At 41.9% G+C, this 27205-nt stretch overlaps 1 protein-coding gene across 1 annotated transcript in view; it reads right to left on the bottom strand.

Moving 5' to 3' along the window:
- Positions 1-27205, bottom strand: part of LOC146473539 (hydrocephalus-inducing protein homolog) — a 70715-nt gene that overhangs the window by 4999 nt on the left and 38511 nt on the right. Inside the window, exons 44-72 of the mRNA XM_085118207.1 lie at positions 26666-26885; positions 25955-26122; positions 24729-24950; positions 23983-24134; positions 23021-23337; positions 20997-21172; positions 19963-20135; positions 18270-18468; positions 17629-17728; positions 16805-17073; positions 15782-16125; positions 15532-15676; positions 14301-14594; positions 13611-13952; positions 12893-13298; positions 12039-12313; positions 11126-11394; positions 10094-10525; positions 9058-9282; positions 7477-7784; positions 6644-6791; positions 6006-6213; positions 5169-5414; positions 4130-4299; positions 3470-3668; positions 2548-2817; positions 1268-1573; positions 726-809; positions 235-444 (exon numbers count right to left, since the gene is read on the bottom strand). Coding sequence (XP_084974333.1) covers positions 235-444; positions 726-809; positions 1268-1573; positions 2548-2817; positions 3470-3668; positions 4130-4299; positions 5169-5414; positions 6006-6213; positions 6644-6791; positions 7477-7784; positions 9058-9282; positions 10094-10525; positions 11126-11394; positions 12039-12313; positions 12893-13298; positions 13611-13952; positions 14301-14594; positions 15532-15676; positions 15782-16125; positions 16805-17073; positions 17629-17728; positions 18270-18468; positions 19963-20135; positions 20997-21172; positions 23021-23337; positions 23983-24134; positions 24729-24950; positions 25955-26122; positions 26666-26885 — 6877 coding nt within the window. The remainder of the gene's footprint in view (positions 1-234; positions 445-725; positions 810-1267; positions 1574-2547; positions 2818-3469; positions 3669-4129; positions 4300-5168; positions 5415-6005; positions 6214-6643; positions 6792-7476; positions 7785-9057; positions 9283-10093; positions 10526-11125; positions 11395-12038; positions 12314-12892; positions 13299-13610; positions 13953-14300; positions 14595-15531; positions 15677-15781; positions 16126-16804; positions 17074-17628; positions 17729-18269; positions 18469-19962; positions 20136-20996; positions 21173-23020; positions 23338-23982; positions 24135-24728; positions 24951-25954; positions 26123-26665; positions 26886-27205) is intronic.

Here is a 27205-nt window from a genome sequence, read left to right as displayed (position 1 = left end):
CCTTCCCTCCCTCCAAAGAAAATTAATAGAGTCCCAGAACAGACCATTTCTGTGGTACCCCTGACTACTCACCGTGTGTTTCTTTCCTTCCTGAGTCATGGTGAGTTATATATTTTTAACAGGGAGGGGGTATATAGGACGTCCAGAAACCCTATAAGCCTCCCTTCCCTCCCTCCAAAGAAAATTAATAGAGTCCCAGACCAGACTATTTCTGTGGTACCCCTAACTACTCACCGTGTGTTTCTTTCCTTCCTGAGTCATGGTGAGCGGTCTGTAGGTTAATTCGTAGTTCTTACTCTGTTGTGGCTCCACAGTGATGGTGTCTGGACCAGTCCAATACTCGCCGTCTATCACGGGCCGCAGCATCCATAACTGGTTTGTCCGGTTATGGATAAGAAGGTTACGTGTGTCGCGGGTACGGACGTGAGTTGCAAAGTGAAGTACCTGCACAAAGAGAAACAAGTGTGAACACGGCGATTTACCATCTAGTCTAAGCTGGCCTGCCAATCCTAGCCTGGTGATTTGAGCTAAATCTGCCGGAGTGTTTGTTGTTTGTTTGTTTTGATTTGCTTGTTGGTTGGTTTATTCGTCTCTTGTCTCTCTGTTGTGTTCCCGTCACATCCCATTTTGCTTATGACTATGCGCTTTCATAACACTGTACACCATGTCTGAAGCTTCTTCTAAGACACTTTTCTAGCATAGCGTGTGTTATGTGTTTACAGTACCTCCTTGAGAGGCGTCTGAGGAATGCAGCTTCCGGTGAGAACCAGCTTCAGCGGTTTGCCTCCCTCAATAGCACAACGAAGACTCTATCAACAAACAACAAAGACAGTAAACGACAATGCAATCTGGCAACAGTGCACCCACGCTCTATTTGTTCTCAATTGTTTGTTTAAGAAGACATACAAAGGACTCGAAAAAGCATTTGATCAGGATATCGAAAACAGCCAATACGTTTCGTTGTAATTAACAAACATCGGCATAAATGCACGCTACCACATGAAAACCCGATTCATGTCACAACATGCTTTCGATCATCCAATTAAATGCTAGCTCCTACTAATAAAAAACGCAGAAAGTCTGGTATTGCACGAAGATCGTGTGCTATCAAAACGCTTAAATATATGACCTAGGCTAGACATGAAACAAACGTCAGCAGTTTTCTTTTTCTTTCTTGTTTGCTTGCTCCCTTGTTTGCGAGAATAGGGGAGGTTGTGTTTTTCAAACTGAAACACGTTCTAAGATGTCATGACGTTGAACCACTCACCTCATATCTGATGTCATGATTGACCACAGTCGGATGAAAACCGATCTCAAACGACACCTCCATACCCGGCGAAATGTAACCTTTGACCGGCGAGATGGAGAAATCAGGCTGGAACTTCTCTACATTCCAAGAGAACGCAGCTCCGATGTCCCCCGTATTGTGCATGATCAGCTTTCTGGTGCTACGGCTGCCGAGAACCACTGCGCCGAAAGGCACCGAATCACTATCAAGGGTGATCTCGATGCCTTGACAAGAGCCTGTCACCACAAAGATGGGCTGTGACATCCCTGCACACTCTAACATCACCTGGGTTAATGAAGGGAAAAGACAAGCATTGTAACTACCAAGCAAGCTGAGGTTTTTAAATGTGTCCCACTAAATCGCCCGCCCCTCCATACCCCTCAAGATGAATTTTTAACCATTAATATCCTCCTAAAGCCCAGGGCCCAGTTGTTCAAAGCCCGATTAAGCTAATCCTGGATTAACGTGAACTTTTATTCGAGTTTAATGACTAATCAATAAGGATTCTTCCAAAAGAGTTTTGGCCCTCAGTTTTGACTTATACTTTTCTTTACCTTTAGCTTGAGATTAGGCTTTGAAATCACTTTTAAAAGTTAAAGAGCGAGATGAAAACCTCGATTAACTTTTAATCATGGATTAGCGTTAATCGGCTTTCGAACAACCCGCCCCAGATCAATGGAAGTAGCTTTAAAAATTCGGCTGCTCCTCGTTTTTTCAACCACTTCTTGGTGTTTGGAAATCGGATGAAACACTCTTCCTGCCGTGTGTCTGATATGCTACCTAAGGCATTGATGTAACTATCTATGGCCAACACTATAAACTAAATTCGATTTTGAGACAGCAATACGAATAAGGTCAAGAGAACGCGCAAAATATGAGACCGTAATACACTGTAGTTTTCCGGTTTGACCGGTTTATAACAGAACGAAAACGGACAAAGAAATTTCACGAATGGCGTAGACAACACAGGAGTTCTGTGTTGTTAACGCCATTCGCACGGGCCATATACGGATGGACAGATAATGCCGGGTGTATTTCAACACTCTTACCATTAAATTGAAGCCAAAATAGCAAAATCTTTTTGTAGTGGAATAATATATCTCTTATTCGATGGTTTTACATGTAATACGCGCGGACATTTTGCTCATTGCTAGTATTTTTCCTCGGCCCTTCGGGGTTCGGAAAAATACTCCGCAACTCGCAAAATATCCGCGCGTATTATATGTAAAACCATCGAATAAGATATATATAGCACACACCTCCTCAGTAAAGTGCGGTATGCGTGACTTGGGTTTGAAAGTCAACTCCACGCCACATGATCCTCCATTCGCCCTGAGCGTGATCTCCGACGAAGGGCTGATAGTAAGAATATTCGCTTGCTGTAACGCTACCACAGCTGGCGTGATGGCAAGGGTAAACGTGATTGGAGCAGGGCTGCGATTCACTAGCTTCAAATTCCGTTGGCTCGTTTGACCGACACGCAGGGCGCCAAAGCTCACCTTCCTGTCCGAAGGATTGGCAACTTCAACCTACAGGTAAACGAATAAAAAAAACACGTCACTGTTTGTTTCCTTTTTTGTTTGCACTCGTTTGATAATTTAGTTTCTCAAACTCATTAATAATTCATGAAGAGAAAACAGAGGAAATCACTACCGTGAAGGAGGTTTGGAAATGTGTTCCAACCTACTTCTCGGTGTTTGGAAATCGGAGGAAACACTCTTCCTCGTGTTTGATATATTACTTCTTGCTTGCCAGCTTGTTTCTACGGTCTACAGCCAAAAATTAGTTCCCTAGCTCTTAACAGTCGGCTGGCTAGATTCGCTCTTTAAGGACTGAAATGACCGACCGACTGATAGACCACATGACTAACAAACTAAGAAACGGGTTGCAATCAATAAAACTGTTTGTTTGTCTATATAATTGTTCGTTTGTTCGTTAGCTGGTTTGTTTGTTTGTTTGCCTATCTGTTCCTTTATTGGTTTACTTGTTTACAGAAAGATGACAAAGAGTTTCTGATCAATTGACAACTTAAGCGCGTGTCAACATACTTTGCGTGCCGGAAAGGGTTTTTTCAACTGAGACAAAGAGCAAGCCCTAAAACAACGTTGCTGAGAAAGTAGCGTATAGTTACCACTACCGTAAACAAATCCAAGCTTGTCACTCAATCGACTGCTAACATACCTTCATGTCAGTTCCCTCGCCAAATATCTCCACATTCATGGTGGACAGACCGTTGATCTCAAACGGAATAATCTCGTGGTATCTCCTGGACTCTCGGGGGAAGAAAAGGATTTCCACCTGCATTGCTTGATTAGGAATCAAGACGCCTGGCTGACAGTTAACCTCCAGATGAGCGCAGTTCTCGTATTGACTCTCGATACTGTAAAAAATACGCCATGCAATGAGGAACGTTTTATGCGCTCGACGTTTCGTTAAATAGATAAAGGGGTTAGGTTCTAAAGAATCTATGGTGCTAGAAGATGGCTAAATAATTTAATTTTGCTCGTTGACAAACTTTCAAAAGTAAAAAAAAATCAAAACCAAAGTTCAAAAAGATGTAAGTTTGGGAAAATCTTCGTTGAGCAGTTATTTATCTGGATTTGAAATTGGCAAGCATTATTTTGTTTCTGCATTACGTGTGTGAACGTTTCATAACCAAGTGGGTTTTCGTTCATAAGCCTCTGCATTTGTTTTTGGTTAACTTTTATATTACTGTAATGTTAATGAACCAAGGAAACCTGAAATCCCGAAATAGCTTGAACAAGCCCGCAAGCTAGTTGTCCCTTGTAAAGCGCTTTTTATATGAAGAGGATAAAAATCAGCGAAGTGAAAACAACCAACCTGATATCTTTAGTGTCCTCGTTCTTGATGATCAGCGTTGTTCGTTTGAGTGGCATGCCTGCACGGTACAGGAAACACGGGCCAAAATCATGCCTCACAAAAGAGAAGTTCAGTCCAGGTTGGACACCAGTGCCGGTCAAGTTAACGGTGAACGTAGGACCATTAGTGATCTGCAAACAGAAAGTTTAAGTCTTGATAGCAGGAAACAAGTTACAATTTTGAATAAAAACACAACACCTTTTAGTTTTGAAAACATGTTTCGGCCGTTACAACAATCATCGTCAGTTACGAAATAAGTTTACAGAATTCAATTTGAAATAAATAAATAAATAAATAACACTAATTAGAAATACAAATGAAAATAGTAACAAGAAAAAGATTCAATTCTGCAACTTAATTATTTCGTCACTGACGATGCCTGTTGTAACGGCCGAGACATGTTTTCAAAAATAAAGTTTTGCGCTTTCCTTCAAATGTTAAAGTCGTATTCGGTCTAGAATTTTCTCATCAGAATCATCGATAACCTGGACGGCGATTTTCTTTAGTTTGGGCACCATACGCAATCCAGACTAAGAATATCCATTTAGTTCCGTTGTAACCAAACACATCCAAAGGATTTATGCTACCACAATCCAAGTTTCCTCACAAATTACTCGACAGACTGGTGATGAAAATAGAAAACCGAAATTTTGCCTCACTGGGTAATGCTTAAACCACAAGACTACTTGATGAAGAACAGCCTAATCAACCCTTCTTCTTTTAACAATTGTGTCGCCTAAAACGGCGTAGCAGTGACCTCTTCATGGGTACACATTTTACTGAACCCAGTTTGAAGTAATGGACGCCGGGGACATATGCACCATTTGTTATCTCATATGTTTCGGAATCTGTCAAATATAATCCCATTTAGAAAATCTCCAAAAATAAACCATGCATACCTCAACTCCACTCAACTCAATTCAATTCTTGTTTATACAGTGCCATTTCGACGCTCATGGCGCTTTACAAATATATGTGTGTAAAACAATACAATCGGTACCTTTAACTGCAAGTCGCATCCCGCCAAAGACAGTCGGCCTGGCGGACAGAAAGCTAACTGGCATCTCTTCCGGGTACTGCACGGTACCGTACCGGTCTCTGGGGTCACCGACACTAGCTTCTCCCCATCAAGACAGCGCAAACCTTTGAGCTTGGTTCGGTTATGGACCTCCCATGTGAAGTCAAAGTTGAACTTCCCTGAGTTAATGACGAACAGCTGACGGGTCGCTTTCTCGTTGATCTCAACCTTCAAGAAGTACACATAAATGAGTTGCTTCACGATTTCTCACGTAGTAGTGCAACAACAAGTTTTTATTTTACATATGAGAGTAGATTTAATTGCAATGGATCGTTACGCTCTCATATAGAATTTACACACAAATAGTGCGTATTGATACGCGTAAACAAGGTAAATGGAAGAGCCACTCTGTTGATTTCGAATGCAATTCCATTTGTTTATTTCTTTATTTTCCACTTTGTGACTCGATACATTGCAATACCTGTACGAAAACAGATTGAGACATAAAATTACTTGAAAAACAGTTTTGATGTCATGCGATCAGTTAAAGCTTGCCTTGGTTAGGGGTAAAGATGGAATTAAACGACGAACTGGGGAATCTCCATTCAAGGCAAAAGAGGAAGATGACTCAGAAGGATGAAACACCAAAGAAAGCTTTCTTCCAGTATGGCTTTGCGATTCGCTCAGAAGCATTGCAATTGAAATGTTGGAACTCAGGGCGCTAGACGTCCCTGCTAAAACCAAAACAAAAAACTAAAGATCAACACACAAAGACTAGAGTCGGGAAATCATCTAGCGCATGTATAGGGACTAGCTTACCATTCCAAGGTTAATTCTGTTTGTTCCTTTGGACGTGAGTTCCACCTTGTTGCCCTGGGAGTCTTCGCAGATGAGCAGCGCGTTCATGGCGTATCCTTCCGCTTTCACGTTGAGCGTTAGCGGTGAGGTCTTCTTTTTCACATAACAGAGAACATTGAAGTTGACCTCTTTTTGTTCCGTCGCCGTGAAGGTGATCTCGATAGGCAACCTACAAACAAAAATACAACGCCTGTGAAAGATAGTCTTAATGGGATATCAAGGAATATTATCCAATAGTGTGTTCTTTGAATTAAAATTTTGAGTCTCAGGAAGAAAACCTGAAGTCTCACTATTCAAATGAAAGGTTTTAAGCAGCACTTCCCTGAGATGCTGTCTGTTATTGCGTGTTAGGTGGATTAATTTGGGTGAAGTCCTAGGCTACAGCGTGAGCATTAAAATAGAAGCTTCTATGCTGTTTATGCCGTTTAAACTCTTTGACTCTGTTGATGAAATCCTTAAGAGTCACTATTCAAACGAAAACTCCAAGACAACCCTTTCATGTGATGCTGTTTGCCTCGCTTTTTATCCAATAAAAAAATTGCTAAATGTTCATTTAAGCAATCTTACAAGGAAACTAGCTAAACGGATACAATTCATACCTGGCCTTAGGCAAGACAATGCCGGACATGGGTTCAACATTCAGACTAGAGGCGTATCCCTCCGTGTGACAAGACGGTTCACTAAATGAAAACGTGAATGGGATGTTCTCTTCATTAATCAGTTGGACAGTCTCCTTGGCTGGATGACCTATAAACCACAAGGAAGACATCCAGGAAGTTGAGAAACAAAACAAAAAAACTTCAAATTAATGTTTAGTAAAACTTGATATTAGTTTTTGAATCTAAGGCAAAATTTGGTGCGAATTCTTTTCACAAACGTCTCTCCGTCGTTGGAAATAACCACCGCATGTTTGCAACCGTTCTTGCGTGAAATGAAAATTTATGAACACTGGGAATTTTTCGCCTGTCGGACGCAAAAAACCTGATCAATTCATACAAAATTTGATGGATTTTAGCGTTATTTTAGCTTTCCTACGGAAACAACAACTTAACAGAAAGTTTAGAATTACGTTTACGGCAAACGGCAGAAATGACCACGTGACCATGTTTGTCCTTCATTTGCCGCTCCCTGTTTGCAGTTTCTCAGTAAAATTGAATAGTTTTGCGTTTGCATCAAAAGCCAGACATATTTCGCACTATTCTCATCAATGAACGCACCCTAACATGAGCAGGAAGAAAATCAACCAATCACAAACGGAATTTGTGTGACGTTTAAACAAATCACGTCACAAATTCAGCGGCAATGCGATGTTTGGTCAACATTGTTTGGCCAACATCCACCTAAGGTTTGACTAACACATTGTTGGACGAAACTGTTTGATCGTTTAGTCCGAGACTTTACGTTCAAAAGCTAAGACACACGATCGCCTTACCGAGGAGCATCTCCCGGAAGTTGATATGAGACCTGTCGAACGACAGCGCAGGCTCAAACGTGTGTCCGACCATGACGAACGGTATTGAGATGTTATACTCAGGCACGAAGAAACGCCAGAAGGATTCCACCAGATCCAGCGAGTCAGACACGTACTCGAAGATCATCTCGTATTTCTTTCCACTCTGCACAGTTCCCTCGGGTGTCAAGCACCGGAAGTTGACACTTTCAGGTGCGCCATCTAGCATGTCTTCATTGGCCCACGAGAAACTGTAGCTTGTGTTGGACGGGTTGATTACACTGAATCGCCTGTGTGGACAGTTGGTTGAAACTCACATGAAATAATATTTGAAACCAACTGGCAGTTTACAGCTGTGTGCTTAGCGACCAGACGTTTGAATGGAAGCGAGGCTCGAGTTGGCATTGTTTTCATACAAACGTCGGTGCTTTTCATATGTAAATTCAAATTAGTTGGCTTAAGAGCAACACGATTTTCATATGAAAAGAAGTGAAGTTTGTATCAAAACAAAGGGGCGATGTGGCAGCTCTCATTACTTCCCAAACTCATTAATAATTCATCAAGCCAAAACATAGCAAATCACTACCGTGAAGGAGGTTTAGAAATGTGATCTTAATTATCATAAAATTTTGTGAACTTTTGCTTCGAATTTCTCCAAGAATTATCAATAGTTTGAGAAGCTATATCAAACACTCGAAAGAGTGTTTCCTCTTATTTCCAAACACCTCGAAGTTGGTTAAAAAAACTCGGCTGCGCCTCGTTTTTCCAACCTACTTCTCGGTGTTTGGAAATCTTCCTTGTGTTTAATCTATTACATCTCACCCTTCTAGAAAACAATAGAAAAAACAGAACAAAAACCCCAACCCTAAAAACAATAGCAGTTGCCACACAATTAAACAATTATAAGCTTACGAGATCTGCTATACTACTGAAACAAAGTCGCTTCCACTAAGCACGCAACTGCAAAATGGGCTATTGGTGTCGGCACTAGCGAAAAGGAGAAACTAGACAATACAAAACAATGCAAGTCCTACAGACAGTTACAGTGCTCAAATTGTTTTTTTTTGCTTGTTTGTTTGTTTTTTGTTTTGTTTTGTTTTTTGAGATTTCAAACATTATCAAACATTATTGCCAGTTTATAGATAGTCTTAAAGCCTGAAAATTAAGACTTAAAGGGGAAGTATCACGAAAATTTGTTGTCATTTCAAAACCCAAAAATGTTTGACTGTCAGCAGAAACAACGAAATAATTGTCAAATTTGTTAAAAATTATCACCCCAGTGCAATAAAACTGTCGATTACAGAGTAGGCTGGTATGGATTGAAACTTGAAAAATATTAGGCTAACGTTTTTCAAGTTCTCGCATTTTTGTTTCCAAAATGCGCTAGAACAGATCACGAATTGTTTCTTTCAAGAACTGAGTTGATTTCAGTCCTCTCGTCATTCTAGAATTATTTGGCAGCTGACTGAAGGTCTTATTGCATCATTTTTAACAAAAGATATCAAAAACCTCATGATACTTTCCCTTTAATTAATAGCTCAAACACTTGCAATACTAACTTACTTTACATTCTTGACTTTGATTCCACACGATTTGAACTCGATGACCTTGGTACTGGGATCCAGGGTCGACCCTGGGGGAGCCCCACGGGGGCCTCTGAGCTCGGGATTTCTTCTTCCACCGGATACATAATCCGATTCCTCCAGTTCAAAATGACAATACGGTAGAAGACTGCGGCCGTGAACTGGAATGGAAAGGCCACCAGTTTCTGGCTGAAGGTTGGCAGCGCTGTGAAGGTAAAAACATCCCAGCATTTATACAGCTACCGTAAACTGCCACTTATAACCCCCCCCCCCCCCTCCCACGGTTATAGGCCTATCTACCAGTAAACCAAAAAATGCATCCGATTACAAAATCCCCTCTAGTTTCGTTCGTGTTCTTAGTTTTAATTTTGTTCCAAATATTGACGACGTTTTAAAACTTAATTGAAAACCATAAATGAAAAACGTACTTCGATCAACACTGCTATAGCTCGCTTCGATAGGTTTTTAATTATCATTATTATTCCGGTTATAAACCCGCTCCGATATAAGCCCCTCCGTTTATAAGCCCATCTAAAACCCCGTTACGAAGTTGTATAAACCCAGGACTTATAAGCGGCAGTTTACGGTATTTCAATTATTGGACGTCGTCTTAAAGCCTATACGACAAGACCGCAAGGTGATATGGGTAATTAATCAGCAAACTTACCGATCGTAAACTTAAAATTTTGGTGCTCTCCAATTGCTTGTGAAATCGTATTGTTTTCTCAGTTTCGTTGTCATTTACGCTCGTTGTTAAAGCGAGTGGCTTGTGTAATTTGAGTAAGTTGTATTTGTTTCAGAATAATAAACGGGTATATCTCAGGCCTTCCTGTATTTATCTCCCTTTCGTCACATTCGGATCGACCAATTTACGTGCAATAGATTCTAACATTCTGTAATTACATATTTGTATCTCGAGTACCTATTAACATGTTATAGTCGTTACTCATCCACATCACCTTACCACTGCCTACAAAAACTACAACTATCTTTCCAACCACAAGTCATAGCATTACCTGAATGACAGCAGAGCTGCATACTCTGACACATCTAGCGGAGAAAACTTCACAATAAAGCTGCCCTTCTTTCCCGCAGGGATGCTCCCGCTCTCTGGCTCGATCACAAAAGGGAAGATGTCGCTTCCTCCTTCACTAACCACACTGCCTGCTTCATAAGCGAGAGCCAGGGCACTTGAGGGTCTTCCACCCATTGAGGAGCCAGGACGCGAGGCCATAGGAGGTGCCCGTGTTTGGGCAGGTATTGAAGAATCACCCGCGGAGGTGGAGGGACGTCCCGTGCGTTGGCTTCCTGATTGTCCCGCAGAACTCGCGGGCCTCTCAGATACGAGCCCGGGATGTTCGGCAGAACTGATAGCCTTGGATTTGTCAACGGGTTGGAAGTTCCACTGGTAGTCAAGTTGAACGTCGCCTTTGTTGGACACGGTGAAGCTGAGGAAACAAAGTAAACTGAGGGTTTAGCCCAGGAAAAATGGCAGTGAATTACTCCGCTGTCTTATGTTTTTGCTTCGTTTTGAATTCATGAAAATCGTGCAAAATTGAATTAATAAATTTTGGCCGGTTAACGTTTCACCATATTCAGTAAGTCACCTCCAGAAACATGAGAAAGTACAAAGGTTTCACTTATTTGTCAATAAGCAGTGTAAAGCTAGGCGTATATCTTGATTAGATTTCATCATCCTTTCTAATGATTCATTTTCGCGGGCTTAATTTTCAGGAACCACCACAGATGTAAGTAAATAACGAAAACAAAAAGCATTAGGGTGCCGGATGAGAGGCGGAGAGAAGCGCAACATCAGGCGTGGGAAGCCTAACAACAAAACCGATGAAGACGGTAGCAGCCGGAAAAGAAGCACATGCTGTGATGGGGAGGACTGTATGACGACCCAAACCCCAGGTGCGTAGGACAGTAAAACGAACAGATAATAATTGGTACTGGAAGTGGGTCTAGCCTGCTGTGCCTCCTCTCCACCCCCTCCCCCTACCCCAACCCCACCCCCTCTCCAACACTCCCATCCACGAGCAACTCACCTGTACACTCGCGACTGAAACATCAGAGTATCCTTGAAATGCACGTTCTCTACTTTACAGCGGTACTTGGCATAGTCACAAACAGCAGACACTAGTAGCTCCACGTCCTTGGTGCTGTTTTCCAGAGCTGTGTAGGGAGGCTCCGGTTCCACTTCAATAACCTTCTTCTTGGCCGGACGAGGGGCCTTCCTCGTGCCAGTGGAAGGCTCCTCTTCAGGGGTCACGTCCACCCACTTCACAGTGCGCATGCGGTCGTCCCAGTCTACAGCCTGTGTTAGAGAAAAGAACATTTGATGAAGTGAGTAAGAGATTCTTGAAATATTCTTCGTATTCCAAGGTCTTGAACAATCTATAAGGAACTTCAGTAAGGGTAACGTTCTCTCCTCTCTCGCTCTGAAACCCACCGGCGGCTACTGGCGGCTACCCTCTGCCGCCACAGACATCACAACAAGCTTTGAGGAGCAGAACTCGGTCGATGAAGAGAACAAAGATTTGCCGACCAAACCGTCCACGATGCCCCTGGGCACAGGTTCCATTGCCTCTCTTGCATGTTTGGTTTAGCGTGAGAGCAATTTATACTAGTTAAATCCCTTCTAACCTATGGGGATAAGTGAATGCTTGCTTATGAGTTCGTTGGGTATTTTGCACCAGTCTTTGATTCAAAATCCAACAAGCACTAGTCAGAAGTGACAAGTTTTGTAAGTAACATAAGTTCGCGTCGTCTTCAAACAATCGCAATAGCTTCAACGGGATTTGGGATAGTCAGTTTATTGTCAAGGAAATTAAAAAGCCAAGCGTAACATACATGTAGCCTCTTTCATACCGCTTGCGATTGTACATAAGGGTACAACGGTTAACCAATAATATCCTAATCTATTGTTTCTCTTCAATATAACGAGACAAGAAGCCTAACCTTGTCTTGTGCCTCTCCCAGCTTGATTTTTGTTACTTTGCAGGGAATATTGAGAGCTGAGTAAGTCTTGGGCCCCGTTGAACAGAAAGTTACAGTCACATCTTTGGCACAGTTGGGCTGCAAGTGTCCTGTGCACGGAGAGAACGTGACCTCGGGTGGCGGGGACCACGTGAAACGGACTGGATCCAAGGAGGAGTGGTTTGTCAGAGTGAATGACAGCTGTCTGGACATGCCCACGGCACAGTCACCGAATTTGACATGGTTTTCTCTTGATGCTGCCGAAATGAAAGTAACAAATGTCACCAGAGATTCTGTAACTATAAAACATAAAATTCACCCAAGGAAGAGGACAAATGGAAGTTGTACGTAGGACCAATTTCTGTGATTTTCAATGGAATATATATGAAACTGACTTAGATTTTGTCTTGAGGGTGTTTTTTACCACATGATATATGCTTTAAACCCATCTCAATAGATGAGCTTGGCAACTGGTGCCAAGGAAGCTATGAGTAATGACATTCAAGGTAAGCAAGGAGGTAACCATGGCAACAAGAGAGCGGGATCCCCACCCCCCTTCCGCACCCTCCCACTGAACATGGCTTTTAAATAAGAAACGTTTAAAAATGAAAATCCAGCAAACATTCCACTATGTATGCCAACATACTGTATCTTGGAGAAAACTCCAAGATGGCAGACGCCTGGTCAATTTTGCCCACTCAAATGAAGGTTTGGAAAAACACGACTGCTCCGAGTTTTGGATGTTAGAACAGGTAAAGTAGTGGGATATGAACGTATTCTGGTTAAAAGTGGCCACCATTACATGAAAATGTGTCATTAATTCCAGCTATACGTACCTGGAGTGTTATCATCTATCTCCACCTCAGCTGCCTGGTCTTCAGTCTGCACATATGACCGTATATTATCTATGGTCACTTCATCCTCATATCCCTCTCCAATCAACTGAATAATACTCTCCTCATACGGATTATCCACAACTGTGAGTCTGACCTCACCCGACATACGCCCCACTTGGGAGGGGTTAAACTCTATAGCGAAATCAGCTGGCTTCCCCATGGGGACTACCACAGACAGCGTGTGAACACGTGACTTGGGATCACCTTCGTCCTCGCCATCATCAATTGGCATTAGCGCTTTCGTGCCTTCCAGACATGAAATGCTGTACACGTTTCCCGGATCTTTCAAATCGATGTTCACTCGAGACATCAGTGTGCCTTCGTTTCTGAGCGACAGCGGAAGAACCTGTTAGGAACGACAAGGTGCAGAGGCGTATGTGAGAAAGAGTTGTTTTTACTAATATGGGAAACAAGGAAGACATTTTACAACAAGCTGATTCGTAAAAACAAATCACGCAACTCAATCAACAACAGAGACCAAACCCAAAACATTGTGTTTTTGTCTCTCGTGATCTACAGCGCTAGGCGCCGATTTTGTATATGTACTTGAGATCAAATTAGATTTATTAATTGTTATTTTCGATTATTATGACTGGCCAGCAACATTTCTTAAACCAATCTTCCAATTTTATCGAGTACTCCTTGTTTCTTTACGTACCTGAGATCGCCCCAGTAGCAGCCGCCTATAGAGCAACACCGGAGCTCCTTTCTTGTTCCGAACAGTTGGTCGCACTACAGTTATCCTCGGAAGGTTGCCCTCTCCCTGGATGTCAAACGTGAGATTGCGGTATTTTGACATAGCGCTGGGCATGCCGTCTACCGCAGCTTCAAGCGTGGCGTTGTACGTTTGCATGGAAGGAGGCGTGAAAGTCACCGTGGTATACACATAGCTGTGAGCTGGGATCGAGGCGCGCTGAGGCTCTATCTCGTAAACATCGTGCCAGCGAGCAGATGGCTTCATGGACTGCGGTTTAACAGACAGGACTAAATCACAAGGAACCTGAGTAGCCAAGAAGAACGGTAACAAACAGGTCAGCTAAGGCTACGTTTAAACCGAATGAACCCTTCACTCACTTCAAACTATGAACTGCCAGCTCCTTTACTAGAGAAAACGTTGCATTTGGCGCTTTGAGAGTCAATATGCAGGTCAAAGCGTACACCTGCATTTTACTAAGCAAGTGATAATCGACTAAAACTTCTATTTTTTTCCTCAAACTTCAACTTGGAACTTAATTAAAATTCAACGGTGATTGGTGCTGACACTCGCGATAAATCCAGTATTAGCAGACGTAGCAAATCTTTGGGGTAAAGAATCTAAGACCCAGATAAACAGAGCCAAAAATGTTACCTTATTCGGGTTGCCAATCCTAAACCTAGCCCTTGCTTTTCGTCCAACGATAGTGTTGTAAAAAATAAACTTGTTCTCGTCCTCTCCGTACACTCCAGAGCCACTCGCCAGATCGTGTGTCAAGTATTGGAATAGGTTTAATTGTTTGACGATCAAGTGTTCTTCGAATATTGACCCGACCGTGTCGGGTGTGATAGTGGTGATTCCTGGGATGCAAGCTTCTCCGATCAGCTTGTAGGGGATTCCCTGAGGGTGATCTGTTGGCGGGCGGTCCGAGATGTCGATGGCAATATCCTGGAAAATAAAATACAGAATCAGGGAGAGTGGAGAAAAGGGCAAAGTTTGTTGCGTTTGAACAGAAAAGCACGCCTGTAAATGCCACAGTTTTAAGCCGCGATCACACCAGCACACAGGAAAGTTTTCACTACAAACATCGTCGCGATCGTTTTTTGAAGTTTTTTCAAGAATCGCGCGCTTGTGACGTTAAATAAACTTGTGGAACCATGACTACAATAAATCTCCAAAACTTTAAAAGCCAAATGCGAACCGCAAACGTCGATGAATTGAAATTAAAAGTATAGAGAACCAGTGAAATTCTGGCGTGAACTTGGTTTTGCTAGTTACTAACTGACGTAACAATCAACTTGAGAAAAAATCGTTGCCAGCGCGCGCAGTTTTTGACGTAAACATCCATTCGAAATTGTACTACTACCGCGCGCACGTGCCCAAAGAGTGAGCGGCTCGTTCAATTGCGTGAAATTCACGGCAATTTCTCATCAAAACAGCGATGTTGGTCTTTTACTCGTAAGCTAGATGACGCCAAACTCGTTTTCACTGTTTATCGAAGAATCGGAGCAGAAGTCGGATAACAAATATTCTAACGGAAAATGACCTGGAAATGTTCCATGTACTGGAACACATCAACCAAACTAATAATAATATAACAGTTTGAAACGCCTGTACCGATAAAACATGACCTAGCTTCGCTAGTATAATAAAAATAACTCATTCACTGCGCATGCCTGAAAGTTAACAACCCACCAAGTGACAAAAACCCCACATCGCGAAAACTCGTTCATTGCGCATGCGCGTATTCACGAGTTCAAAATAGCTGTTGTGATTGCGCTTTACTGTTTAGTGCGGTATGATCTAGCCTTTCCAAAGCATGACAGCATATTTAGTTCGAGCTGTAGGTTGTTTGATGCTTTAACACTTTGGTTTATGAACCAACCTCTTCACTGAAGCCGGGATTCTCAGCGATCATGTCCACGGTAACCTGCACAGAACCACCAGCCGGTACACTCCCCACGGCCGGGTATACTGTGAACATTCCTAGTTGAAGACGGATGTTTGGTGCGCCTGTGGTCAACTCGGCCCTGAATTGAAGAAGAAAACAATCCACGAAATCATCATAAGCGTATCATTGGACAAAACATGAAAACGGACTGAAAGTGAGGAAAGAAAGCCAATCCCTTGCTTACCCTCTCACTGAGTCAGCTCTCTTGGGTTTGGCCGGTTTATCAGGTTGTTGAGATCGCCCTGAGCTCGAGCCATCACGCGATTTCGCTCTTTTTGCAGGCGGCCCCAGTCTCTGTCGTCCTTGAGAAACCGTGTTGATCATCTTGAGGACTGAGTACCGGAAGTCAAACTCTCCCCGGTTTTCTATAGAGAAAACGCGGGTCTTCTTGGTGTTGATGAGCATGGCTCCAAAGTTGATGTCGCTGACCGGTGAGACGGCGTACTTGCTATAGACTGAGCGTACGCTGATTTTGATTGGAATACTGGCGATCACTTCACCGCCTTCACCAAGGTGGGGCTCTACGATCTGAAATAACCAATCGCAAAATAGTTACGAGGGGTTAGAAAGGACTAGATTGTTGACCCAAGTGGCGTTGTTAACTATAAGCGGAAAGCCATTGTCTTTTTAGCCCTATCAATTGGGTAAATTCCATTCCTCACAAAGAAGCTCACAAAGCTCTCCTATATTCGGGTCTGCCCGAGCTGTGCCATAGGTGTGATATTGCTTGTGAGAAACTGGTCTCTAAGTTTCACGCCAGTGGATTTCTTAACAACTTAGTGACAGAACCGTCGACACATAAACATGGGTATGCTCTCCGCTCTGGCAGTGGCAGTCGCAGACGCACAACCGCAAAGATAGAGCGTTGAACAAATTTTTAAATTATAGATTTCGATAGTTGTTGACCTGTGTGTTACTTGACCTGCCCTTGTAATATAGTAATTCTACTACAAGGAGAGTGAATAAACCAATCTATCCATCAAAAGAATCGGTTAACGTGAGCACTATAGATGTGGAGGGTATGTGGTACGACCCATCTACAAAAAGGCTCTATCCAAATCCTGGATGTATCAACGACAGCGGAATATTTACGTCCAAGAATATCTACAAATAGGTGCTATTACTATGTACAAGGCCACATGACCAGGCACGAACTACAAGAGAGAACTATAAACGTACAAATAGATGCGCCAAACACAGTGTTTACCTGACACTTTAGTATAGGCTGATCCTTGATTGTAATCTCACTCTTGGATCTGAAGATGACCTGTACTTGGGTGGGGCGATCAGTGGGTAGCAGGGGACCCCTGTTGGGAATCACTGTGAACAGCTGAGCAACGTCTGATGGAGAACCATCTGTTGACTCGAACGCGAAGTTGAAATTGATTTCAAACTTGCCCTTGTTCTTTAGAGAACACGTCTGCTTTGTTTCGTCCAATACTTTGAGAACACCGAAATCCAGACCGCCATCAGCACCTGGGATGGACGAACAACAAAGTGAGGTCGCATGAAAAAAAAAAAGATTGGAAAGAGTTCAAACGGAAATGGAAACTGAAATGAGTTTATACTTGTCATTACATGCGAAAATCTACTTTTCGGGATGGTCATTTCTACATGTACGGTTCAATATCTCTAATATTATAACAAAAGTTAAGGAAAAATCGCTAGCCATTAATCAAATCAAGGCCAGGATCTGTGTCACAACCAAGTTTGCTACACTTCCCGACTCTTTAAACAGTTTTTGCTTCTCCGACTACTTTGAAAAGCCATTTCTAGCCTGATGATGAAAATGTTTGCAAGAGCAACGGAGCAAAACAGACTAAAACAGGCCAGCAAATTCGAGAGCCGAGAGGAATCTTCGCTTGCTCTCACGATTAGTTCAGCCACTCGACAATCTACAAAGAAACTGTTTGCAGTCTAACATCTCAAACTCTGCAAAGATTCCAAGATAGAAAACGTTTACCTTTTTGTTGCTTTGCTGTACTGCGAGCTAAGGATGAAGCAAAACATATAACACAAACACACCCGTACCTTTTGGGAAACTCATGTCCAAAGCGACATCGTAAGACTCGGCGTGAACCTGGATGTTTTCCGCTTGCACAAGACCCATGATCTGTTCCACATCAGACACCTGCAAACATTCAGAGCAAGAGATAAAAAAAAGTCACTTCAATTAATATTCTGCCCAAAGGTTGGATTTCACTTTGAATTCTTCTCATCTTCTCGAGTTATTTTCGCAGAAGGCTTAACAGAAGTCTAGACAAAGAAATTCTTCGTCATTTTCATACAACCCTCCTATTAAACAAGTCTATCAAACGATGTCAATGTTCCAGAGTTTGAATTTGAATTGTTTAACAAAGTTTTCCTTCTGATAGCTGAATGACAGATTTAAACAGAAAAGGCTTAACTTGAAGTAAAAGAACGGCGTCTTTCCTTGCCAGAAGCCGCTTAACGGTTCGCAAGGCGCCAAAGCTATTCTTTTTTATAATGTAATCTTTTTATTTTATTTTATTTTGGAAAACCAATGTTGTGCATATTCCGACACCCTTGTAGTATACAAAGGGCGGATCCCTTTTGGGTGGAGCCTCCCAGTATACCGCACTATATGGAGTACCCCTTCCCTCTCCTTCCCCCTCCCCTTCCTCCCCTATTCGGGCCACAATGTCACTCACTTCCAATCTCACAATCTTCTTGACGTTGGTAGGCCTGACAGCCCTGAAATGCATCTGCAACGCAAACTCTGACTTGGCGTCTATAACGCCATGCTCTGTTGTTAGAGAGAAGTCATCTCCCAGGTTATCCATTCCATTCACACGCCAAGCAACGGGCAGTAGTGTGCTGTTACGCAAGAAGATCGTCTTTGTGTCCTTCCTAAAAGAGCAACCATCAGATGACGTTCATTTTAGCTTGCCAGAGCCACAGAACAAACTAGTAGGGTTAAGGGTGCGTGTGTACATACAATGATTGCTAAAAATCAGTTATAAAAGGTTCTGGAGTTATCGGAATACAAAAAGGCTCTTGAATTTTAAGTACGAGTACAGATACCTGTTCTTATTTTTACATGACCTCGGATTCCTTTGTTCTTTTTGAGGGGAATATATTACATAACCCCCAAATCAACTGTCTGAAAAGCTGGGTGCTGCTTTGATTGTTTGAACGGAAGAGCGGGGCTAATGAACAGCTAATTTAAATGCGAGGGAATTGTGTGTTAAAATACAAGGGGGATAAGTCACTTATCCCCCTTGCATATTAACACTTATAAGCCATCAAATATTTTCGCTCGCGCGCGATTGGTCTAAACGCCTCACGTGACCGAATATACCCCAGCTAAAACTGGGGAATATCTGAGCATATTTTCGCGCCAAATGGCGGCTATTGTTTATATAATCCCCTCGCATTTAAATTAGCTTTTTATGAAGAACAAATTTACAAATGCATATTTGGAAATATTAAATACGACGCTACAATTTCTAAAATTGAACTGAACAGTGTTTTCTTTTGGGGCACATTCGCGGATTTTCTTAGTCGGTGGTTCCCGCTTTCCACTGAGGCCCCCAAAAATCAGTTGCTGATCTTTGCAAAACATCGGACAAAATTTCCTTTTGCGCGTCGCTCACTCTTTGATAGATCGGTCAAAACATCCTCGGTGCGTAAATTGAAATTGTCAACTGCTTTCTTGTTGTTTGCACCCGCAAATAAAGATTCAAAGTTGTTTTCCGTAAGCTCAAATGAGGTGCTGCCACTAAAACTGCTTTGAGTAACAAACAGTTGACTCTGAATCACTCAACATTGCTAGCCTGTTCCTAGCATTCACTACGAACAAGACGAACAACTAATTCGAAATGCTTACTCCAATGTAGCTAAAACCAAATATCTTGAAGGTTATCCCGTTTTTTCAGATTCTGGAAGTACGTTGAATCAAACGCAAACTAAGTAGCAGCCCATGTTTTCTGTGAGCGAGTATAAGCGATTAGAAAAAAAAAACCTGAATAACTGCGACCTTTCTATCAGTCATTGAAGACGCAAACTTGTGACTTTGTTTTACCAGTCAACTTTACAATGGTTGAAAAATGGAAAACAGCGCTATTTTAGGTCGTGTTTTACAAAAACAAATTCAGTTAAAATTGCATTCTAAGCCGAGGACAAACGAGCCTCTTGGATTCACGTATTTGCAATACCAGGTAACTATCCACTACAGGCGTATAAAAGCTCTTAAGAAACAAGACGAAGTTTAAATGTTATTCTCTTTTCTACATGTTCTCAGAAAACAAATAGGAAAATTCATAGTAACTTGGGGAAAAAACAGTGGTAACACTCCCCTACAGCTCAATTTTCAATGACAGTTTCAGCGTCTGTCAAACAAACCTGTGAAGTAGAACTCTGTCAAACTGCAGCTGTTTCCTGTCTAACTCCAGTTCAGGTCGAACACCATGGCACGAAATCTTAAACACAACAGGTTCAGGGTTCTCGCGGATGCAGCAGACGACTGCGTCTTCAAAGAAGCCTGGAGTTTTAGGATACGCCCACAGGGTCAGGTCCTGAAGCGAAGAGAAAGAAATTAAGTTGTCTTTGTAGTAACCAAGTACTCTTGTACTTACGAAGGATGATAGCTTACCAGAGATTCACAATACCGATCAGAAAGATGTTTGACTAGAAACTTATACAAATAAGATTTTATAAAACAAAAGGTATGTAGCTGAAGTGGGATGGTCGTTTAAGAGACTCAAAATAAAGCATTTGATTAAAGATTAATAAGCCGACTAGAAATAGAGCAAAAGCTTAAAAGAATGGTTATAGATAAGACAAAGTCTGCAATTCCACCATTCATTACACTCTTGTCTCGCTATTTTGTCGAGTACTTTTAAAATTGGTTAGGGGCATAAAATGTCATGCCACACGAAGTCATTCTCAATATATACACCTTGACCTGCTTTGTACTTTGGACTTATGTACACCCAGTCACTGTTCGTATCAGTGCGTGCATTTTTGGATAAGGGGGTTCGTTTCTAAAGAAACTGTGGTGCTGCGTCGGTGGGGAGTAGAAACGAATGCTTCCTTTATCAACAGAGTTGATAGACTGCAAGCAGTCCCTTTCTGGATAGTCGAGAGGTCGCGCGAAATAGCCGAGCGCGAAAAAAAACTGGAGGGAACGAGCGGAGGGGGACTCCAGGCTCGCTGCGCTGTGAGCGCACCCTCTCGACTGACCAGAAAGGGACTGCTTGCAGTCTACAGAGTTGATAGCTAAATGTAAATTGGCTACCGTAATAAATGAGATTCGAGTGCTGACGTTTCGAGCGTTAGCCCTTCGCTCTGACGAAGGGCTAACGCTCTAGTTATCAACTCTGTTGATAAACCAAACAGCCGTGAATTTTTGGTTTTGTTGCTTGATGATTACTGACCTGGCTCTCTCCTGGTTTGAGCTTCATGTTTGGCGGATCAAGGATGAAGGTAGCTGCAGTACTGTCCTGCTGGAAACAGAAGCTGACGTCCGCATCCAGAGGAGACGTGTTGCAAACTACGATCTTCTCCATGTTCTCTGGATACTTGCCTTCCTTGTATCGATCTCGTGTCTTTCCTGGTAAAAGTCAGATTAATGGCATACATTACAGCAACGGCAGAACAAAACACAATGAAGAAGGCTGTCGTTATCCCTTAACCATCAGTCTTTTGTACAACAATTTATTCACTAAGTTAGCAATGTCAGGCTCCCGCTTTGTCGAACAATTTTCTTGTTTCCTTTGACAGATTGAAATTACACAGTCCACTGTCCTGACTAATATTTACTTTCATGTGAAAAAAATATTTGGCAAGGGAAAATTGAGAGGAGAAAAAGTACTGTTCACCGTACGGTAAACTTATGGGCAGTATTTTTATTGAAAGATGATCACAAACCGGTTTTGTAAAACCGTTTAAAGCTAGGGCAGATGTGTCTTTAACCCATTAACTGATCAGCATCAAATTTCTCCTTGTAATATCAGTGCTTTTTCAACCCCTGAGGTCATGAGAATTAAGGATATGACCACCCCAGATGAATTTTCTTGATATTTTAATAACCATCTTCCCAGTACTTTTAATAAGAAAAGTATAAAAATAAAAATAGGCAGTCTCAGACTGCATGTGTCTACTGCAGTACTGGTAAAGAAATGTGATATAAAAGAATTGAAGAAAAGGGAAATAAGACTGAAATGAAAACGAAGAGGGAGGAGTGGAAATAGGATAGAGATAAAAAAAATGGCTGTAAAAATGTTGTACAGAATACTGGTGAGATTGAGATTAAGCTGGTATCGTTTACCACAAACATTTTGTATGAAGAGAACTGTAACTTTATTCTAACATAAACAATATATTACATAATCTTACAACGTGAACCACAACTTTGTACTGAAAGCAAAGCAGCAAAGTTCTAAACATAAAGTACTGAAAGCAAAGTTCTAATCTGAAACGTAGGCATAAAATGCATATACTGAACTTATGAATGGCAAGTATCATTCTTTAACCCTTTGACTCCTGTCGTGTTTCCATAGGTTTCGCATAAATTAACTTTTTCCTAGAGCGGTTTAAAATGCGCAGCAGATAAATAAATATCGTTGGCTTCCAAAATTAACTGCATATTAAACTGGAATGATTAAACAAATGTTTTCTGACGTAAAATAATATCGTTACTATTAATCATTTGCCGAAAAACACACTTGAACGCAAAAATTGCTAAAATTCACGGCATGTTGATGAAGACCTTTGGTATATCAAATTTCAACCCGCTTAAGCAAATTGTCCTTGCTAGATTACGCATCTGTCGCTTCTCAAACGCATATATGAATTGACAAAGACACAAAAATCAACAAAAAGCTTTTCCAGCAAAACATTTTATTGAAATAAACGATGCATTTGCTATTAGAGGCCAAAACTTTCAGTTTTTTTTTTTTGCGTGCGTGCAAACACGCATGTAAAATTTGAAGACAGTCCGTGTTTGTTCAAATTTAAGCGATCATTCGCAGTAATTTCGGGCGCGTTTGCGATGAAAATTACAGAAGTTACAGCATTCTGGTTCAAATCATCACTTAAACTATTTGTAAAAAGCAAATCAACATCGGAAAACATCATTTACCGTATTGTCGCCATTGTCCTGATCCGGAAGTACAATCGCTTAGAACTCGGTCAGTCGAGGATTACCGTCGGCTTTCGATAGGATTCCATTTGGGATTCCTGTGGCATTTACACTCTTACACTCTTTCACTCTTTCACTCAACCCGATGACATAGTGTCTACGCTTCTCTAGAAGCCGTAGACACAAAAATGGGGACAAGATAGGAGAATTCGTTCTTTGAAATTAGGGGTTAAAGCGTTATAGTTGGCTTGCACAGCCGTCTATCTTAGTTATCTCTGAAATGTACCTTAAAGTTATCGAGCCATGGAATCAACTTACCGCAAAGCAAAGGTCCAAATTCAAAGGTCTCATTACTCAGAACATATTTCTTCTGAACGATCTCTTCCGCCTTGCGGTACTTTCGGCGATGCGGAAACACCACGCGAGGCTCGCGACTTATGGCTGGAAAAGCACAGACACCGCGGCAAAACAGCTGATAACGACGGCGCGTGCCCATGATCTCAAAATTCAGAGTCTGGTCGAACTGACCAAGTTCCTCAGACCGGAAACGAATGCGCAACGTGACAGAATCATTGGCGGGAATCGTCCAACGGTGGTTGATCAGCTGAGGAGTACTGGGCGCTAGAGCTCCGTCACTGCGTTGAAACAACAAACAAACAACAACAACTTTATTTTCACATTTCCTTTGAAAAGAGATCAGATAATCAGATCAGATAATTAACTCAGCTCAACTTTACAGAGGATACAGATAAAAAATAAACATATAAAGAACAAAGCTTAAGATAGCAACATTTACATAGGGGGTGAGTTGAGATCACCCATAGAACAGAGGCTAATCTAGTGGACGGTCCCAATGGAATACAATATTACACACACAGCATTAGTAAGAACTTCTTCTTTACAGTCTGCATTAAATAATGTCGGCGAGTTGCATCGAAATTAAAGGTGAAATGTCACAAAGTCACTATGATTAGTCACAACAAAACATTTGTATCACTGAAAATTCCGAATGTAAGCCCCCCACTCACACTACCCACAAATTGTAAGACGCTAACATCCTTGCGCTCACAAGCCCTCTGGATATAAGCTCATGGAATGGTAGGGTTAGTAGGTTTTATGCTGTTAACTTCGTGTTTGAAGCTGATTTTGTTAGAAACAAAGATTTGAAACATAACTTCTCTCCAATAATAACCCCTCCCAGAAAAAAAGGCCACTAAAAATTTGAAAGACATTTAGCCTGGAATTTTATGGTAATCAACTGTCAAACTGCAAAACTTTACCCTTTCTCCTCCTCTGCAGGGGTGATGCTGGGGGGAGGAGAGGGGGCCCCATGAGCTGCCTTGCTCTTTCTCGCAGAGCTCCCTCTCTCCTTCCTGGACTTTGTACCTCCTTCGCGGTCTTCTTTGTCTTTACGACCTTTGCGCCCATGCTCCTATGGGATAACATTAACATCTTGTTCACTGATTTGTTACGAAAATGAAAGGTTCCTATTCCGTTTTGCTATTTTTCTTAAATTGTTGAGGACAATGCAATGCGCAACGCTCCAGAAGAACACAAATAGGTTTTTTGTTGTTTATGGTTTCACCAACAATAGAGATCTCTAGATTTGAGTACGAGTATGACTTTTCATATCTACAGTAGTTCGAAAACTTGTAGTCGTACTCAATCTTGGTCACGTACACAAATCTAAATATCCCTACCAACAGCACAATAGGAACGCCGCCCACAATCACTGGATTTCATCTTAATGGTCGCACTTTACAGGTTTCATCCACAGAGCCAAACCACCTTTTTTGGCATAATAAACACCGCAGGGGGAGTGCTTCACAGAAACTTTAACTTAAATGCAAGACATACGTAAAAGATAGAACCAATTTATACAGCAAAAAGAAAAAAAACAGCACCACAGTAATTTAGTGCTGCACAAAAGCTACTACTTCAATGCTCCGGTATTGAGAGGTTTCTCATAAGAGATAAGAAGGCTCATTACACAAAGAAAAACCCCCAATTGATAAATAGCACTAACCGGTGGTTTCTCTGGTGTCTTTTCCACTTCTGGTTCAGCCTCTTTGCTCTTGTCTTCCTGCGGGGCGTTAGGATCGTCCGGCCCCGATGCTACAAACACATAATGAGAAGGGGGATCCACCCCTAGAGGAGGGCGCCTCCGTACGGGGTACGGCACTACAGCAAACGTGGCCGGGGGCGGAATAGGGGGACCGTGAGGGCCCAAACCAAGACCATCCATAACCTGCAATGCGATATGATTACAATGTTAGTAAGGGGCTCAGGCGACGACGACGGCAACGGCAACGAGAACGCCACAAAACAATAGCTTTTATGAGCAAAAACAATCGCTCTGCACGTGCGTTTTACAATTTGGTACATTTCTTTGCCGTCATCAGCAAAACAACAACGCGAAATGACCAAACTCAAGGTTTTGTGGAGAACGTGAACGCACGACGGTGAATTTGTCATTATCCTTCCTTACTTGAACGCCGTTCCTATCAATTTAGATCCAGGATACTTCGGCCACATTGTAGAGGGTGAATCAATTGGAATAATCGCGAAGTAATAGAAGTAACGCGAAGTTATATTTTCAAGTGACGTTTTCGTTGCCGTTGCCGTTGCCGTCGCTTTTGCTTAAGTTCTCTAGTAAGGGGAAAGAACCGTTATACGCCAGAATACAAAATTTCAGACTGGTTGAGCCTGCAACTGTGGACAAAAACGTTATCTTGCGGTGTCATAATCATATAATTTGGTAATTTTCAGAGCCTCTACTATTTCAGATTTGACAAAAGAATCAGAAATGAATTTGGGAGTAAAAGATGGCAGCTACTTTTTTTCTCGACTGCAATTAACGTCTTTTCACGAAATGAGAAGAAATGTTGGCAGCATGAGCGAAAGAAAAACAATCGACAATATAAGGCACACAAGCCGCACTTTTCTTCGGCTGAAAAAACCAACCAGTGACATTCTTTCAACTGAGAACGACACAAAACAAAGATGCAGACTAATGATGCAAATTTCCCATTTCCCAATCAAGGCAGCTTGTTAACAAGTCAGTTCTCAGTAAAATCGCCGCCAGAGCGAAAATGTGTTCGAACAAGTTTGAATAAACAGCAATTTCAATTTCAAAGTAAGCTGCCGTTTATGTGCACGCTATCTCCCTCGACAGTCCAATTCAGTCAAATAGCAACCATAATCAAAACTAAAACCGTCCTTTGTGTATACACAAAATGCACATTTCCTAACCTCCTCAACACTTGGTAAAATTCCTTTAGCCAGAGTTTGTTCAGCCTGTGACTCTGTTGGGTTTCCTGTGTCGACAATAAGCTGAGGCACCCCGACCCCGTCTTTTTTACTGCCATCTTCGTCATCATCGTGATCACCGCTGACTGCTGACATTGGAGAGTCCGAGATCTGAAGGTGGAACACCGTACATATTAGTTCATAATATGAGCAGCGAAACGCGAGGAAAAAGTAAGTAAAAGTAAAAGTAAAAACTTTATTTCAACAGGGTGGCCCATTCAGCTCAGAGGCTGATATCCATAGGGGACCTACATCTCAGAAATTACTTACATGAAGAATCAAAATTACATCATTTAAGAAGCCTAAAATATAATAAAATTACATGGAAACATCAAAAATGTCTTGCTCAGCGGCATAAAGTCTGTATGCTTTCGGCATTTGCAATGTTTAACGGGAGTTCGTTAAGATTTTTCGCGCCACCAAAGAGAAAAGTCCTTTATAATTATTCGCTCTGCAGATAATACGCGCCTCGAGATGACAACGCGACAAACACAGCCATTTAACTCGACCAACGCAGGCTAAATTTGAGCACTATGAACCGTCTTGACACAATATATTTAGTGTCCATACAGTGGTAGCGCGCTGCTAAGAAACCCCTGCGCTACAGTCTAACTGCCAGATTGACTGTTTTAATACTACTAATTGATCACCAACCTCTTTCGCTTTCTCTTTCTCTCTCTCCTTCTCTCTTTCTCGGAGTTCTTTCTCTTTGTCCTTCTTATCTCGAGCTCGTCTGGTTGATCCAGGAACAGGGATAGTCTCGTCAAAGTTTTCCGATTTTGGTGTATCTGGACGGGCCACATTGCCGGTAGTCCGATCCCAGTTTTGTAACAAGTTGTCGATATCTCGAAGACTGGTCTCGAATGTATTGAACCTGTCAAAAGACAGAGAGTTTGTTGGGTGTTTTCATTTGACTAAACGTCAGACTCTATACAGCATTCTGCCCATAAACAATCACAAAGAAAGAAAGCCATGATTCTCGTTCCGATTAATCAAACGTTCAGCTCTACATTCTATAACATAAAGTCACTGGTAGCATTACTACTGTGCAGGGGTGCAGCAGGGTTATCGCTTGCATCTGTTAGGTTCCCCTGAAACTGAGTTTGCCAGCTAAAATGTACCCATCTCGGTAGACAGAAATCATACAGAACAAAGTTTCCTGTCTAAGTAAATCCAACGACAGAGACCAGCAAT

The sequence above is a fragment of the Pavona decussata genome, unplaced genomic scaffold (genome assembly GCF_977016875.1).
Source record: "Pavona decussata unplaced genomic scaffold, jaPavDecu1.1 SCAFFOLD_93, whole genome shotgun sequence".
NCBI classification, from domain to species: domain Eukaryota; kingdom Metazoa; phylum Cnidaria; class Anthozoa; order Scleractinia; family Agariciidae; genus Pavona; species Pavona decussata.
This window is presented reverse-complemented; position numbering and strand designations above follow the sequence as displayed.